At 27.3% G+C, this 18,516-nt stretch overlaps 2 protein-coding genes across 2 annotated transcripts; both read right to left on the bottom strand.

The window, feature by feature from the left end:
• Positions 1 to 10,478: 10,478 nt before the first annotated feature.
• On the bottom strand, positions 10,479 to 13,139 carry LOC101215766 (two-component response regulator-like APRR5). The gene is made up of 4 exons (XM_011656430.2): positions 12,247 to 13,139; positions 11,979 to 12,119; positions 11,743 to 11,871; positions 10,479 to 10,969 (listed from the first exon to the last, which is right to left on the bottom strand). Exons 1-4 carry the CDS (start codon positions 12,841 to 12,843, stop codon positions 10,868 to 10,870), a joined length of 969 nt encoding a protein of 322 aa, XP_011654732.1. The 5' UTR covers positions 12,844 to 13,139; the 3' UTR covers positions 10,479 to 10,867.
• Positions 13,140 to 17,010: 3,871 nt separating this feature from the next.
• On the bottom strand, positions 17,011 to 17,933 carry LOC101215533 (E3 ubiquitin-protein ligase RHA1B). Its single transcript, XM_004143929.3, has one exon. The coding sequence runs from the start codon at positions 17,830 to 17,832 to the stop codon at positions 17,293 to 17,295; it is 540 nt and encodes a 179-aa protein (XP_004143977.2). The 5' UTR covers positions 17,833 to 17,933; the 3' UTR covers positions 17,011 to 17,292.
• Between the last annotated feature and the right edge of the window lie 583 nt (positions 17,934 to 18,516).

The following is an 18,516-nucleotide window of genomic DNA, read 5'->3' as shown; positions in this document are numbered from 1 at the left end:
GTCAATCTTTAAGATTTATCGTAATTGTTTTTCAAGAATAATTTATGCCTTCTTTAGACCAAGGTCGATGAGATCTCACATTGTTGTTTCATAAATCCATGAGTTTTGAATCGAATATTTTTGGTTTTTGGATTTGGGAGATGAATTTAAATGTTTCACATTCTTATTCAGTGGTTGGTTGATAAATGAGACACGTTTGAATTAATTATCAAATACTTAGGATTTCGAGATGTGAGTAAGCATGCCGCATGCACACACACGTATATTAAAAAGAAAAATTAACAAATACAATAAATACATATACTTTTACATAAATTAACATGCTTATTATGTAACCATGCTTTAACTTTTTAACTCATGTTTCTTTTTACAAAATAAGAGAAATGTTGTTTCATTCATCAAAGTATCGTACGGATAGAAATGTGAAAAGTCATTATTATCGATAGAAAACCAATGCTATGATCTCACTTGAACTCATGCGGCAACATTCAACTTTTTGCTTTTTGTTTTAAAATTAATTTACTTAATTAAAAACTATAATATTAATTATTTACGATCTATCACGAAGCGTTCATATACCGATCACCATAATACAATTAAATAACACCAACTCTTTTGTTTATAAAATTTCTTTAATTTTGCACAATTTTTTTGAGGAAAAGATAATTCTAAACTAATTGCTCATGTATACATTAAAAGTGGCCAAATTCTTTATTAGTGCATGGTTTAAACTTTCACTTGGCTCCAAATTTGAGTGACAAACCATGTTTGATGATCAACTCCCCCAATCATCTTCAATGATCACATATGTGATTAAATTTGACAATCACTCTAAGACGACCAATTCATAGTGTTTATTATAATAGTCTTCTTATACAATTAAATATTCATAGAAACACTTTACTACACAAACTCGTATTTAAAACTATCACTCTACCTATGTACTTTTCTAAAGTGATGTGGATTACCTTTTTCTTACTTATAAACATCTTGAAATTGAAATTTAATGTTATTTGTTAGCTCAAATTTGATGTTTAGTCTTTAAAATCTCAATATTATACCAAATTAAAGAAATAAAAAAAAGCCACTAGGGCACATTGATTAATTAGTAACATAAATTTTCTTTACGTCACCCACAAACACAAAGTAATTAATGGCAAATTTTACAATTCTTTAGGGGCATTGAACTAACAAGTTGGCTTATGACATTCAAAAAAGACAAGATTCTACCCCCTTCAATTATATATTTAAAAGTTTGTTCCAATTAAATTTTGTTTATTGTCCTCTAACCTATACCAAAACAACTTTCATATTTTAAAAATAATAAACACTTCAAAAATAGAATTAAAAAAATTGGCTATAATAAATATTCTTTCATCTTTTGTCTTCCACGACCTTTTATAGCCACGAAAAAATTAACTTAAATACTTCAATCTAAACTTAGCATCTCACTCGTAGTATAATACACTTTAAATTGAAGTTAATTGTTGTTGACTACTTAGCTCTCACCACGTTCAAAAACGAACTAACTAAAAAAAAAAAGAAAAAATGAAAAGTGAATTTTGTTTAGGGTTATTTTTTAGTGTAAAAACCTTTGAGGTTGTTTTGGGGCAATTGAAAAGTTTTGATGACCAAAAAGATTCACTTCATGTACCCAACTCATTATTGCTCTAATTATATTAATTAAACATTTCAAACCCCTTTCAAAAAGTGTTGCACAAAGGAGAGAAAAATTCCAAACTAGGGGGGAATTTTCTTCAAACATACCCTAAGCTAAGAGAATATCAAATACTAATTTATAACTTAATTATTATTTCTTACCTATATATGTAATTACTACATTAAAATTATCTTCCCAACATATAATGGAAGAGAAGAACAAATACAATTTGAACACCACGTTATCATTTCTTCCTTTCTTCTTTTTTCTTTTTTTTTTTTGTTGGAGAAGTGAAATTCATTAAAAACAAATATCTAGATAGTCTAAGATCTTCGTTACAAATAGAGGACACTCGAGTAAAAAAAATACAAAAAAAAGAAAACAAACAATAAGATTACGAGAATGATTGTACTTTGCGAAAGAGACCATATCACAAGACTAGCGATCTCCATCAAATTCATCCATCTTTTCAAGAGCTTGAATAATGTTAGTTTAATTAGATGAAAGAAGCTCTCTCCTAGCTTTCTTTGTTGGAGAAGAAATTCAAATCACAAACCTTTTGAGCGCTAACATACATACTAAGTTGAGTTATACTCGGTTAATTAATTATGACAAATTTGAACTGTGACCCAATAGAAACTTAGTTAATTAATTAGATTTTGAATATAATTGTAAAAGGAAGAAGCAAAGTTTGATAGTTGAATTGAGGCATTGAAGTTGACAAGCACTCCTAATCCCTAGTAGTGGGGAGGTTGAAGAAGAAGGAAGAGGAAGAAATTAAGTAAAATTAGAAAGAAAGAACTTAGTGTGTTGTAAATAATTAGTGCTCAAGTCATAACAACAAATAATTAATCCCAATCTTTATGAAGTATATTTTAATTAAACAACTAATATTATCAACTATTCCAAACATTACCTTTTGGGTTTTTGCTTTAGTCAACTACAAGCCTTTTCTCTGTCTCCCTCATCACACAAAATCATTTTCTATTTTCATTTTTAATATTATTTCCTTCTTGATTCTTCTTACTTTTACATGTTTTTCTTTTTCTCCATTTTTAAATATTCTCATTTATTTATTTAAAGATAAAAGATTAACTAAAACTATTGTTTCCCTCGTCTATATAATTTAGTAAAAAAAGTTGACGAAAGTATGTTGTCACACGTTGTATTAGAAAACCCTAAAAATTTATAGATGAAAATATCATTTAACCTAAACATATGTCATCACATGTTGTATTTATATTGAAAGTTTAATTTAAAAAATAAATTATGGGCATTATTGTATACAATATAATTAAGCCTATATATATATATATTATTTAGAAGTTCAAAACTTGACATTCAAGCTCTTGCTCCCTTTTAAAAGGAAACATAATTAATTTTTTTTTTAGCTTTTTAGGCCAAAGGGTATCTGATAATTATTGCATTAATTCCAACTTTGATGATATCAACCTTTTTCTTTCTTTCTTCATGGCCATATTCTTGTTAACAAAATATTTTGGTTTCAATTTAGTCTTAATTATAATTGGTTGGTTTTTTCAAAATTTTTATAATTATCTATAAGCATTTTCACTATAAGTTAACTTTAAGGAATTAAATTTAAAATATATTGGACTAAAACTGAAACCAGAATATATTGAATTGGAATTGGAATTATGTTTATGATGATTTTGTAAATTGAAATGAGGAAATATTTATTTAGGTAATAGTTTTGGTTGTCATTTTCAAGCTTTGAAGAGAGCATTAAGAATAACATAGAAATATTTATATATTACATAAAATAATAATGTTTGTCTGCCGGATGGCAAATGTTTATATTATAATTACTTTACTAAGTAATTAATGGTCCACTAAGTGATTAATCATCATCATTAATTTACCACTCGTGCACAATATTATTATTATTATTCACTTTAATTTTTTTTCTTCCTTTCTATTTAATTATACGATTCAATGGAAATTAATTAATTAATAACAAAACCAATGCTTAACAAGATTTAGTTGGTCACATGATATTATATGATAAGTTTAAATAGTATTTTAGAAACAAAATACTAAAAGACCAGTTTTCATAAAAACTAATAATAAAAGTATTTTTAATCTTTTTTTAAGTTGATGAGTATTTTTTTATACAAAATTTAAAGTTCAAATTTAATCTCCTCTAAACATTGTTATCGAGCTTAAAACTGAATGAAGAAGACTTAAAGATTAATGAAAAAAGAAGCGATAACGTTTGAAAAGGTACTTCCATTAACCTAACACATGAATACCCCTAACAACAGTCTAGCAACAAGCAGCTACCATTGATTATAATCTATTACATTAAGTTGTGTTTGGGTTCTGCTACAATTGTAAACTCATGAAAAACTGTGTTAGAAAATCTATAGATATTGATTATATTGAGCCAAACATGTTTGAAATTAAATATTGACAAAATTTTGGGAAAAGAAAACCACCCAAATCCAGAATATATAAAATTAAAAACCAAAGCAAATAATTGTTAGTGGATAATTGAGAGATGATTTTCGAAACTATGGAACCATTTCATATAGTTAAATACCGAGCTCCTGTTGTATGCCTTTTGTCTCTATTTTGGATATGTAATTAAAAATCAAATAAAAACGATATTAAATTTTTAACACTTTTTGTTCTTTTTCTAAATTTATATTTGGTTGATGTGATCAAAATTTGTGGTCACCTCGAGGTGGGTATCAATGAAACATTGGTGTTCTGGGTAGAAAATCACTTACCAAGATCAGTAAGCAAGAACGAACTACACCCTAGTGTGGTGTATGATCACACGCACAACTTCAATCCTTTAACCAAGAAATCTGAAGATTTGTTTCAATGTGACATTTGAAGATTTGTTTCAATGTGAAATTTCTAGTTGAGATACAACTTAACCTTTTCTATTTCTTACATCTTACGTTCTTATTAAGTAGTCGAATCTCTCTCTCACCCTTTAGGGTTTTTCTTAGATACTTGAATCTTATCTTCTCCTTCTAAGAAAAAGGTTAGGTACGGTAAAAATCAAAAGACTCGATTTAATGGTTCAATCTTCTTGATCGAGGAAGTTGAACTAGTGCATGGAATGAATAATATATACAATGGGCTTGGTCTTGACCTTCGCCAAGGCCGACCAATCTAAATTGAATCTAAAGGTTGATTAACCGATCTAAATTGGATCTAAAGATTGATTAACCGTTTTTAATTAAAGTAAATTTCACAGTAAAAAGCAGTGTATTTTTTAGCATTCTTAAAGGTTAATTATTGGGATTTAAATAGTTTAAATAAATATAAATAAAAATATCATTGAACTATATATACAATAATGCTTATATACTAAGTACTATTGAATCAGTTCAAATGCTTAGTTAGGTAATTGATTGTAAATAAAGAAAGAATAAACGAATAGAAACATATTTTCATTATTTAAATAAATTTCCTTATTAAATCAATCAAATGATTGATTTACACCTAATCATTTTACAAAATAGTTATAAGAAAAAAGAAGTTTGTTAGATTGGAGGGCGTAATTAAGAAAGTTCTCTTCAAAACCCTAGATATCGTTTATGTCATAATACTCCGAGTATAAAGATAGTTGTTACGAGAAAAGAACATACTTTTACAACTAAAAGATCAATGCATCTTAGATTTGACACGTGATCGAAGAAAAAACGCGTTTTTACATTTTAAACTAAACAAAATCCAAACTATACTCTTTCCTAAATTAACACACAGGTTGTTTTTTGGAGAATGGTACTAATAAAGGACTAACTAGAGGGATTGATTTTAAGTATTGTATGTGTGAATAATTTTATGGGAAAAAGGAAGAGAAGAAAGAAGGCTAAGTTGTGTAGGGAATAATGAAGATGAAATAGTTACCAATAAACTCTAATATTTTAAATGCAATCATGGGCAACTATATTAACTTCATCACAATATTAATTAGTACCAATTCATTTTTTTTTTTGTAGTAATTAATGTCCTAATGTGTTGGTCAAAGGCCAAATTTTTTATATACATATAAAATTTAAAAAGTGATTGCTTGGAATCATTGTTGGTCTTTTGGTGCTTTCAAATTTCTAATCAATCAAATTAAAGCAATTAATCATTTTTTTCTCTCTACAAAATATTACTTAGTTGTCACTTTTTTTTTTCTTTAGATCACTGAAAGAAGGGTTTGTTTGGAAAATGGAGATGGAAATGGATGATATTCCATTCCTTAATTACATTTTTATTTACTTTCTTAAAGGATTCTTATTGCTTCTTTTCTAGTTTTCATTGGTATTTTTAGTTGAAAAATCCACTTTAAAAGTTGTCAAACAAAGTTAAAGACTTTTGTTATTTTGTTTTTGTTTTTATTTTTGCTATTTTAGAAGAAGATCGGATTTTTTATGGTCAAAATTATGATAATTTTAGAGATTGAGATTCGTTTGATGTGAGAGTTATGTACCTTTTTTTCTTCTTCCTTCTTTGTATTAGGGAAAGAGAAGAATATCGTTAGAGTCATCAAAAACTTTATAACAAAAAAGAATCTCTTTATGTTATCAAAAAATGAAAGAAAATTGTCAATAGTTGTACTCCAAATATTCTCTTCATGCTTAATCTCGATTGGAAATTTTAAACAGAATGACACCTATCAAGCATCCGATCTTATTCATCTATGTAAACATGATCTCCAAAATTTTAAATTTTAAGACGATATCAACACTTTATAGCTAAGAAGAAAAAAAAGTTAGGTTGGAGACTTTAAACGTTTTATATATATATATATATGTTTGTATTCTTTTATAGAATGATTATCTTTCCCATTCAAAACTTTATGAAAAAAAATTACTCAAACTAATTTACCAAGACATTATTTGTGTGTGTATATATATAACCTAATTTTTTTATTGACAAGGATTATTATTTATATTAATATTACCACTTTAGTGGAAAGGTAAAATCATTAGATATTAAATTGAAAGATTCTTTAACTTAGATGCTTTTGTATATAAAATTACTCATTTAATTAATATGATTCAAATAACTTTATGGTCATTCAAAATTCAATATATGATTGTGTTCAATTTTTTAAAAGAAATCATTGCATATTAATTTAGTAGCTTTTCTTCTTTTTTTTTTTTTCTTTTTTAATATAGTGCATTAATCTAGTAGTTGACATTAATGTAATTATTAATATACCATTTAACTGAGCAGTCTTATTTTTTTTATATAAAAATAGTATATAGTTTATAAAAACTAATTAACTAATCATAAAATTGTTGCATTTTTATTCATTCAATTATTCATTAGATGGAAAAGATAAAAATCCTTAAAATACAAGAGAAATAAACATTAATAAATTCATTAGATTTTTCCAATACAAAGTAAAATTTTAAAATAGTCTAAAAATTTCCGCCATGTTTTTATAAGTTTTTTAAAATTTGTATTCTAATTTAAAACTAAACCAATTTTAGTATATGAAGATTTGCTTTTCGTTTTCTATAAATTTATTTGTTTTCAAAAACAAATTTGGGTAGTTCGATTTAAATAGAATAAAAGATTAAAAATTATAAATAAAAAATCAAATGATCGACCATCGAAATGATATTTACATTTCATATATTCGATAATTTTGTTCGACTTAGACATATGGTAAATGAGATAATTAATGTGATTGGTTTTTATTTTTGGTTTTGTAACCTTTATCGAAACGTGTCCAATTAATTAGAGAATCAATTATAAACCTTTTATATAATAAAAACAAAAATCAAACGGTAGGTTTTTTACATTTTTACATGAGGATTTGACATCACTTCAAAGAAAAAGTATACAAATAAACTATTTCTCAAAACATTCATCCACCATATATTAAAAATTCCTTGACTGTCTTTTTATTGGAGATTAAAAATTCTTTGACTGTCCTATTTTTATTTTTTACAAATAAAACTTTAAAAGTTTTTGTTAGCTATTTTTTTAATAAAAAGTTTTTTTTTTGTTTTTCCAATTTTGGTAATGTTAGGTGGGACCAAGTATGACCAACCCTTTGAAGAATATTAGTTGATTAATATTGATAAATGAAAAAAAAATTAATATATCATTTTAATAATTAAATAAAAACTAATGCAACCTAATATTAATAATAAAACATTGTTAAGTTTAGTTAACAATTGAGCAATACTTATTTTGTTAATTTTATTTCGTTGGTGATATTTAGCTTTGTTTCCCTTTATATAATTAACACATTTCATAAATTTAAAATATTATATATAATTAATATATTTAACTTTGTAAGGTAACAATCGATAACACTTTTAAGAATAATAATTAAGTATATAACAACTTTTTTAAAAAAATTACAAATATAAGAAAATCTATTGGCGACAAACTTTTGTGTTGATAGACTCTTGTAATCGATATTTGCAACATGCTCTATCCGTGATAAATTTTTATTAGTGGTAGACTTCGACAGATTTTGTTATATTTACAGAAAAAAATTAAATGTTTTTATATACTTAATTATTTTGATTAGCAACTATCTCTAACTTTTAATGTCTATTCGTGATTGATAATGCTCAATTGTTGTTAGTTCGTCAATCACTAAATATATATATATATATATATATATATATATATATATATATATATATATATATATATATATATATGTGTGTGTGTGTGTGTGTGTGTGTATGTATATCTATTTATAAATATGTATGTGTGTGTGCGCGCTTGTACATGTGCATGTAAATATATTCATCTAACCAATCTCGAACTAGGCAAAAAATCTTTGAATACACGAAGAATTAGAGAGAGAGTGGAGAATATTTTTTTCCCGTTAACATTTTGGAGTCGGGAGGGGGCATGCATTCTCCCACCCCGACCTAGCTCGCCCCGCCCCGAAAGAAAAAAAAAAGTATATATACACTTATTTATCAAAAACAAAAATACAAATAACATTAATAATAATAAGTGGGGAATATTTTCGTGTGGAGAGTCCCCGTCTAGTCTTCGGTGAAAAAATTGGTGAAGATGAGAAATGAAATGGAGATGAAGAGTGTTACCCGTGGACATCTCTATATATAACTCTACTCATGGAGGTTTAAGATGCATAAATATAATATGAAATTGTTGAATATATGAATGATTTGTAAATTTAAAATTATAAATTTTAATAGTAATAATAACAACAATAATAAATAAAAAAGTGATGAGGATTCCAATTTTTACTTTCGTTTTTTTTTTCTTAATAGGATAATTGACAGTTCAATTTTTACTACATTTTTCCATTATTGTTAATTAAAATGGATTACAATGAATTGGATATTACTTCAATTTAGATTGTTGGTATTAATTTATTTTCTAAAAAAATGTAAACTATATTGAATGGAGGAGTTTTGATAAATACTAATAACAATAATACTAAAACTTGAGAAAAGTGCTTGACTTGGATGATCAAATGTCATCAATTTATAAAAAGAATTCAGGTGGGTAATCAATTACTACCTCTTAAATATACTAACAATAATTATTCGTACTCGATTTTATATATATATAATTTATTATTGCACTGATTTTGAGAAATAATTACTTTCTTCCTCATCAATTCTTTCTGTTATGCGTTTTAATGGATTTAACCATTTTTCTTTTCATCAGTTTTACTTTTTCTAAAAAAGAAAACCAATTAAACTATTTACGCCCTATAAAATAAAATCAATAAAATAATTAGTATAAATATTTTTTTTCAAATGTGATCTTTTTTACAAATTTTCTATTTTTTTACTTCTCTAATTTTCTATTTTTATAAAAATATAGTAAAATTAATAAAATATTTGTAAATATTTTAGATTATATTATGATAGTCTATCGCTAGCTATCAATATATTATTGATAGAATCTAAAATTTTGCTACAATTTATAAATATTTTAGTTTATTTTGCTACTTTTAAAATTGTATATTTTATGTATTAATTTTAATTATTTCTTATTTTTTATGAAGTTTAAAGGTAGAGAATCAATAGTAATATTTTATCTTTTCATTTATGGCAGGTAGGTTTAGATATTTAATTTAAATATAGCTTCGTCATCAATTTCAAACTCGAACAGTGATTGGAGGAATTCGAAGAAAACACGATAAGAGTCCAAAGGTGGGTGTTTGTTGGTGGTGGTAAGGGCGAATAGAGTCGAAGGGTTTAGGGTTTAGAAAAGTTGCATAAATGACGGGAAGGTCAACGATGCTCTCTTATTTTTTTTGTTTTTATTATAAATTTGACAAAGGGAAATGACACCATTTTATTAATGTTGTTTTTTTCTTCTCAAAGTTATGTCATTACAAGTAAGAATGATTTTACTGCATGAGGTGAAAAGATTAAAAAAAAAAAAAAACTAATACACACACATAAGATAAAAGACAAAACCTAACAACTCATAGCTCGAGAGGGCAAAACATAAGAAAAGGATCCTAAGTTTTTTTTTCCTTCCTAAATTCTTAATGGCAATAACTATTAGGATGAATAAATTAAAGCATGAAATATGAAATTAAAATTTCAAAACTTTGCCATGAAATTAACAAAAATGGAAAAGGCATAAAAATTTGCTTTGTAAGAGATTTAGTTACACTTGATTTTTTGTAAAAGTGATTTTTATGCTTTTAGGATGAAATTTTGATTATGCCCACGTTTGATCATATTCGGAAAAAACTTAGGGGAAAATATTGAAGCATTTAAATTGTGAATCCAAACCCTTCCTTTCACTTTCACTTTCTCGGAAACAAACACTAACAATAAAAAAACAAACCATTTAAGAGAAAGGGAAAAACAAAAATATAAAATACCCACGGAATATAAAATTTGATTTAAAATTAGCTTTATTAATTGAAATTCATTACTATTTACAGAAAAAGAGTCAGAAATATTGATATTAAAACAAAAAACAAGAAACTATTTCTCTACTAATTTCCTACCACTACCCCCCAACTCAGTTAAAAACTTCAATAATTCTTATTTTAGACACAAAAAAGAAAAGAGAAAAAAAAAAAGGCCCTTTTTCTTTTCTTTGTGAATAAAGGGCCTTTTGGTCAAGTTCTCAAATTCTTCTCTTTTTCCTTTTCTTTTTCTTTTTCCCTTCACTAAAAAAGAAAAAGAAAAAGAAAAAATATAAATATATTTCTTTCTTCTTCTTCATCATCATCATCATCATGTTGTAGTAGTTTAGTTTGATTCAAAATCCACAATACTGAAATTGCATTCGTCCGTACATTTCACCATACTGTTTCCCCGATCTTATTGTTCCTTCTTCCTCACTTCCATGCAACCCTTCAATCTGCATTCAAACGATCATACATAAAAATAAATAAATAAAAAGCAAAACAAAAATATATTCATTGTGAAAGAACGTAAATTTTTTAAAAAAATTGGATTATACAACTTAGGGATTCGTTTTTTTAACTAGTTGAACTACGGAGTTTAGGGTTTGATATTTTTTTTCTTGAAATTTGTATGAATTTAAAATTTTTGAACATTTCAACTTTGTTGCATGTTGGTAATTAAATTTTTAAAATGTCTTATTTAGATTACAACGATAAAACTATTTGAAAATATTGTGAAAAATATATAATGTTTTGTTATTTTTGTTTTTTTTTTTAATAATTATTTTTTCTCCAATTAAAATTAACTATTTCCATACTTAATTTTAATAAATTAATGACTTGGCTTTATTTATGTATTTTGAAATTTAGCAAAGTACCCATTTAAATTTCGAACTAAAATAATACAAAACAACCAATTAAAAGAGAGAGAGAGAGAGAGAGAGATGTAATTCATATTTTAAAATTTTGAAATGAGAAGTTCCTAAAATTGAGATGAGGTGGCAAAATTTGAAAATTTCAAAGAAAGAATCTCAGTTCTTTGTTGCCACCTCATCAGCTGTTTCAGCTGTTTAAATAGCTGATGTGGAAATATCCCGAAAAAAATTCCCTCCGGAAACAAAAAAAAAAAAAAAGAAGGAAACAATTTTAGAAAATAAATAATTTTGTTTTTTGTTTAGTTTATTTTAAAAGAAAAGAAAAAGGGGAAATTTAAAAATGATATTATTACCCAGAAATCATCTTCGTCTTCTTCCCTGGTTGAACATGCAGCTTTGGGAATCTCTCCAGGTTCGTCATTGCGTGCAAATCTGCCACGTATTCTCGGCCGGTTGTCGGCTAGCGTTTTCCGACATGCATACTGTTTAATACCATTAAACTCACTTCCATTAAAATCCCCCCATCTCCCCCTTCTTCTTCATCTAACACAAAATTTTTCTTATAAATCTATCTATATATCTATCTAACCTTTATTGTCTTGTTGAAATTCCTCTGTGTTCTCTTTGCTCTGTATTTCAATATCCTCTCTTTTCTCTCCTCTGCACTGTATCTTCCCACTTTGAAATTCCCTTCCTCCATTAACGACGACGACCTTCCATTCCCCGAATTCTGCTTTATATAAATTCACATTTTCAAACACTAAACATCCAACTATATTATATATATATATATATATATATAAAAAAAAACAGAGTGTAATTATATATACATACATGACAGAGTAACAACAACAAACCTGTAAATCGCCGGTACTGAAGACGCGTCTGATTTGTGAGGAGAAAAAGTCGGATTCAGGGCAAGGGAGAGAGTGATGATTATTTGGGAAATTTTGGGATTCCATTAGAAATGTTTCGAGTCGGGTTTGGAAGTTGGGTTTTTCACTGAAGCTTCTATGGAGGAGTAAGGATTTATCAACATTTTCAGGGGGGTCGAAACAGAGAGGTGGGTTGTTGAAACCTAGAAGGGATTCTTCGTTTTTGACGTCGAAATTGGTGAGATTTTGAAAGCCATTTGAGGAAGAAGGAGATGGATTAGGGAGGAGAGGGAAATCGGGGGTGGGATGAGAGAGAGATAAACCTTGCATCGGGATGAAATTGTCGACGGAAATAGAATTATTATTTGAATTGAATTCATCGAGGAGTGGGTTTTCTTGTTGAGATTGAGAAGGAATGGAATTAAGAATATCAATGGCGGAATCTGAGAAATTAGGGGAATAAGGATCGGAGAAGAATTGAAGGTCTGCCTCAGAAGGGAAAACCAAATCGGAAGAGGAGCAACGAAACAGAGAAGAAGAAGATGATGAATCGCCATGAATGAACAGATCAGAAGACATGGAAATAAAAAACTCTTCTTCTTCGCTCGCCTTCCTCTTCCTTCTCCTCTTCCTCTCTCTCTCTCTGTTCTTTCTTTTTTTTTTTTTTTTTTGTTTTTTTTCAGTTTTAAATTTGTCAATTGAAAGCTCTAAAAATCAAACAAAAACAAAACCCCCAGAAAGGAAGAAGAAGAAGAAAGAGAATGAATTTAGATAACGATATGTTTCTCTTTCAGTGTGTGTTGAAATGAAATTGAGAGGAAAAGGAATGGAGAATGAAGAGATATATAAACAGAGGAAGCAGGGCAATAATGGAGAAACTCATTTCACCTTCACTTATAAAAACACATTCACTCACACAAATAATAATAAAAAAAAAAGCCTTTATTAATTCATCATCAAAACCAACCCTTTTTCTCAATTAAATTAATCTATAATAAGGAAACTTTTTCATAAAAGAAAATAAATTAAAATTACACCACAATTGCAGGATATGAAAGAAATCCTTCAAGAAATTTTAATATTGAATTATGTTTAATTAATTAGAAACATCTTTTTTTAAAAAAAAAATTGATAGAAACATTTTTAAAAATAGTAAAATAAATGAACGCAAAATTTTGAAAAATTTCCCCATTTTAATTTTGAATTTTAGTTAACTAGAAACATACTTTTTTGTTTTGTTTATTAAATTATTTAATTGAGTTTAATATTTTTTCTGAAATTATTTTAATTTAAACAAAAAATCTGCATTCCAAAGTTTTGAATTTCTGTCAGTCTTATCCAAATATTTCAATCTTAATAAAAATATTGTTTTCTAACTAATTTATAAAAAAAATATCTTGAATTTTATTGTTTTTTTATATATAAAAGTAACTACTACTTACTATATTTTATTTTTAAAATATTTTCCAAAGTTAAGTTATTATTCATTAAACGTTTTTAAAAGTTAAAAATACTTCCAACTAAGTCTGGGGTAAAAAGGGGAAAAAATAATGTTTAAATGTAATGTATCTCATTTTCATTACACACGATTAAAAAAAAAATATATTTATAAATTTGACGATGATATATTAGTTTGATTAGGCTTAAAATTACAATAAGAGATATTATTATTTACAAAGCAAACAACGACATCGTTAGAATCAAACCATGTTTACAAAATGTCTAAGTATAATGATAAAAAAGAACTCAATTACACTTGCGATCTAACCTTTAAAATTAGTATAATTGGAATTTAGACACAACCGTTTACCTACGAACCTCATTTCATCTTCCTCGCCCATTTTCTCTCAATCATTTGTTTCAATATATGATCTAACGGTTTCTTAGTTTCCTTTTCTTTCTCCATTACTCTCATACTCCTCTTCTTCCATTCTTCAATATCTAAACTTAACCATTTCAATTAAGGTGTATAGGATGCGACACAAATAAAAAGAAAATAATGGAAGCGCCAATAGACTTTAGGACATAAATATTTTCCTAAAGTGGTATGCTAATTAGTTGTTGTGATTTTTAATATGTACAAAAAAGAGAAACATGTTGACAATTTGATTCATAATTTTGAGGATAACTACTAGAAAGGAAGAAAAATAAACAAGTTTACATTACCCAAATTGGTTAATATATTTTGTAGCTAACTTAGACTATTCTTTTTTAAAAGAATCTACGTTACTATTACCATTATTATTATTATTATTGTAAGTGAGATAATTAATAATATTTTCCTTCATTCTAATTTTCTTTTTTTTTTTTTATAAATAAAGAAGCGTATTCTCATGAATATAAAATATTTATTTATTTTTAGAGATCAACATGAATGTATTTTAAAAAGAATATTTTGTTCTTATTTGAGTTTAATTTTTTAGAAAAATGAACCAATAAAATAAGTTATTTTTTATGAATTAAAGATTCTTTGTTGACTATCCACCTTTCTTATTTTGATTGGATAGCCATTTTTAAATTAATAATATAACTGCATGGTTTTTTAAACGTATAAATTAGTTTAGGTATTTTGCAAAAATGTTTTTAAAGTGTGTGGTTTTGTAAATAAAGCAAAAATAATTAAATTCAAGTTTTTATATGTGTGGATCGTCCTTTATTTTTTGTAATTTTCGAAAATAATAAAATATGTGTGCTATAAATTTAATTATTATAACTTGTTTTGTCATTTTTACAAGCGTCCCTAAATTAAATTTTAAAAAATTTATATATTTTTTGTATGCATGGGGTATTAATAATATCGTTGACGCTCGTTTGCAATTTGAAATTTATTTTTAAAAGCAAAAAATTCAAAAGAAAATAAAAACATGTTTGGTTGTCAATTTGAAAATGGGTTATTTCAAGGGGTGTTTTTAGAAATTGATTTTAAAAATAAGTATACTAAACACAAATTTATTGTTTTTTTAAAAGATATATGCAAACCAAATGAATGATGATCCAAATAAGGCCTAAAACTTTGGTATCTGTGTTCAATAAGTCTCTAAACTTTAAGCTTTGTATTTTATTAGACATTGGTCTTTTTGGTATTTTTAAAATTCATGAATTTACTAAACACAAAATTGAAGGATGGAGTTTGGTTTAGAGATGTCAAAGTGGTGAGTTTGAGAAAGAAGATGACTTGTATTTTTATTTAGACATGAAATTTGACTTTATATCTAATGTATATTATTTAGTAGGCAATAAATTGTAGTATTAGAATACCATTTCAAATGTAAATGGGAAAGAAGAGTTGGGCTGCATTGTCTACTTTGATTTCAAATTGGAAGTTTGGGCCAAGCCTGAGTAATGAAATGGGCAACAGAGGGTTTGGGCCAACTCTCATTAATTAAATGGGCCCAAGAAGAGATGGCAGCCCACCATATATGATTCTCACACTAAATTCACAAACTCTATGGATGAGGTAATTAAGATTTTTATAAAGGTATGCTTAACTAATTGAAAATGAGACGAAATATATCACAAAGTATGATTGATAAGGTAATTTGTAAGTGTGGTACGTGGAAACAATCGTTCTCCAAACCTCTTCAAGATAATATCACCCTTTTGCTTACGATTTATACTTCCTTTAGTATCATCTAAATTTTGTGGGGTTATATCATATCAACTAATAATTTCATCAACTTAATCTTTTAAATTTGGAACCCTCCTTACGTTAATTTTTACAATATGAAATGGGTCGAGTTTTGAATATCTTTTTATAAATTGAATCCTATTGGATAGGAAAAGAGAGGGGTGGGTGTGTTTTAATGTTTATCCTTTGGAAATGAAATGGGGGATTGTCCTTTGAGATATGAATATGCCATTTTAAAATAAGTCTTTCTTCCTTTGCAGACTTTGCTTCTTCATTTACTCACCATCACATGTCTCACCCCCACAACTTCTTTCTTTCATCATTCTTTTTTCCACTTTTTTTTTCCTTTTAAATTATATCAATTTAGATGTACGGTTTTTTTTTCATGAAAAGTTTAACTTAATCTAGTTTAGTTTGATAATCACATACTTGGATCAATAGATGTATAAAGTTAAGGGTATATATTGAGATTTCGTATAAGATAAAAAGTGTTTGTGGTTCTAATTTAGATCGTGCAACTTGAAAAGTCCATAAACACAATATAATCCCTAACATGTAATATGCAAAACAACAAATGTGTTTAATAACTTTGAAATCTCGAATTTAGATAACTAGTATGTTTGTGAAGAGTATCATTTAGTAATTTCGGTTCTTCTTTGCGTTCGTATGGTTTGGTTTATAAATTGATCTTCAAATTTAACAATGAAATTAAAACGTGAAGAAAATGTAGAAATTGTATACTTTATGTGTGATTATTATTGTCAATTTTGAAGCAACTAGATCCTAGACTAAAATTTTCAAATTAAATTAAATAACACAAACCCACATTGAATTTACCCAAAACAAAGAAACAAAAAAAGCTCAAAATTATAGAGTGACAAAGTCTAGCAAATTAAAATAGTACTAAAATCAATGAAAAAGGTAAAACAACAATCTCCTTCAATAACAAGAATAACACCATAGCCTAATTCTGCAATTTAGTTCAGGCATAAAGTAAGATTCAAGACTTGCGGATAAACGAGAAAGGATCAATTCACAATTATATTCTATCAATTTCAATTTCTAAATTGTATTGTTAAAAAGAAATTGGAAAAATTAGAACAACAAGAACAACAAGAAGAAGATGATGAACTAATTCTGAGACCTGTAATTGATTTTGATTTTGATTTTCCAGTTCCTTTTAGAAACTTTTTTTTTTTTGGTATATACAGAGAAGAACAACAAACATATTCCCTCACCCATTAAACTCAACCATCTCCATCTCTACCATCTCTTCTTGTTTTTTTTTTTTTTTTATTTATTTATTTCTATTTTCCGATATCGATTGATGGGAAGAAGCAGAGCAGCAAAATCCACAAAAAAAAAAAAAAAAAAAAAAAAATCAACCAAATCTTCAAAAGCTACAAACCATCGGTTGAGAGAAGATTTGAAGAAGAAGAATCGGAGTGAAGAGGTTCAAAGATTTCGGAATCTTCCCAAAGTCTATCATCAAAATTACAACCACCACCACTTCTCAAATCAGGAGGAATAAACACAGTTCTGCACAGCGGGCAGGTTCTCTGACCGTAACCGATCCATCGATCGAGGCATCCACGGTGGAAGATGTGACGGCAGTTAGCGAGACGGCGGATCTCATCGTCGGACTCGAACTCGTAGAGACAAACAGCGCAGCAGTCAGGTGGGTCGAGAAGGTCGGAAAACTTGACGACGGGGAGAATCTCACGGAGAAGGGCAGCGGAGAGAGGATCGAGATGGGTGAAGGGAGAAGTGGGAAAGGAATCGGGGGGATTGGGCCAAGGAATGTCGGGTTCGAGGAAATCTTGGAGGCCAAAGAGACGGAAGATGAAGGAGATAAGCTTACGGAGAAAGCCGAGGAAGGAGAGTAAATGGATGAAGAGCTTAGGGAGAAGAAGCTCAGTGTAAGTTGCAGGGAAACCCATGGCGGAAATGTAAACAGATGAAGAAAAGAAGAAGAAGAAGAAGAGAGAAATTTGGAAGAGATGATTAATGGAATTATATGGCCGGAGAAAGACGGCCAATTCTTATTTATAGAACTAATTATTTACAATATATATACTTTTTCTTTTATTTTTATATAATGAACATTATATTATCATATCATATACTCTCTCCTTTAAATCAAATAATATATGTAGAGCCATATATATATATATGTATTATTATTATTTGGGTTTGGGTTAGTTTTCCATTCATATTAGTATTCATATTAGGTCAAATAATTGGTAATAACTCATTAACCTATCAAGTATAAATTCAACGATACTAGATCCAATTTGAGCAAAATTCAAGTCCACGAACAAACGTCCTATAACAAAATAATTATATACCTATATATATATATATATAATTAAATAAAATTATGACAATCAATTATTATAGTTTGTATTATTTAATTTAGAATAAAAAATTGATAAAATTAAAGAAGAGAATTCTTGAAATTTCGAAGAGATTTGAAATAGAGGCTGTTAAGAAATAATAATAATTTGGTACAATCTATGAAAGAGAGTATGGGCCCAAAAAGAGAAAAAAAGAGATAGTGATTGGTGTTTGAAAAGAAAAGTCCTACACATATAGGGGTTGTAGTCCTAATGCTTAGCCCCACA

Source organism: Cucumis sativus, chromosome 5, assembly GCF_000004075.3.
Source record: "Cucumis sativus cultivar 9930 chromosome 5, Cucumber_9930_V3, whole genome shotgun sequence".
In the NCBI taxonomy this organism is placed as follows: domain Eukaryota; kingdom Viridiplantae; phylum Streptophyta; class Magnoliopsida; order Cucurbitales; family Cucurbitaceae; genus Cucumis; species Cucumis sativus.
The sequence above is the reverse complement of the archived record's forward strand: the minus strand, read 5'-3'. Positions and strand labels throughout refer to the sequence as shown.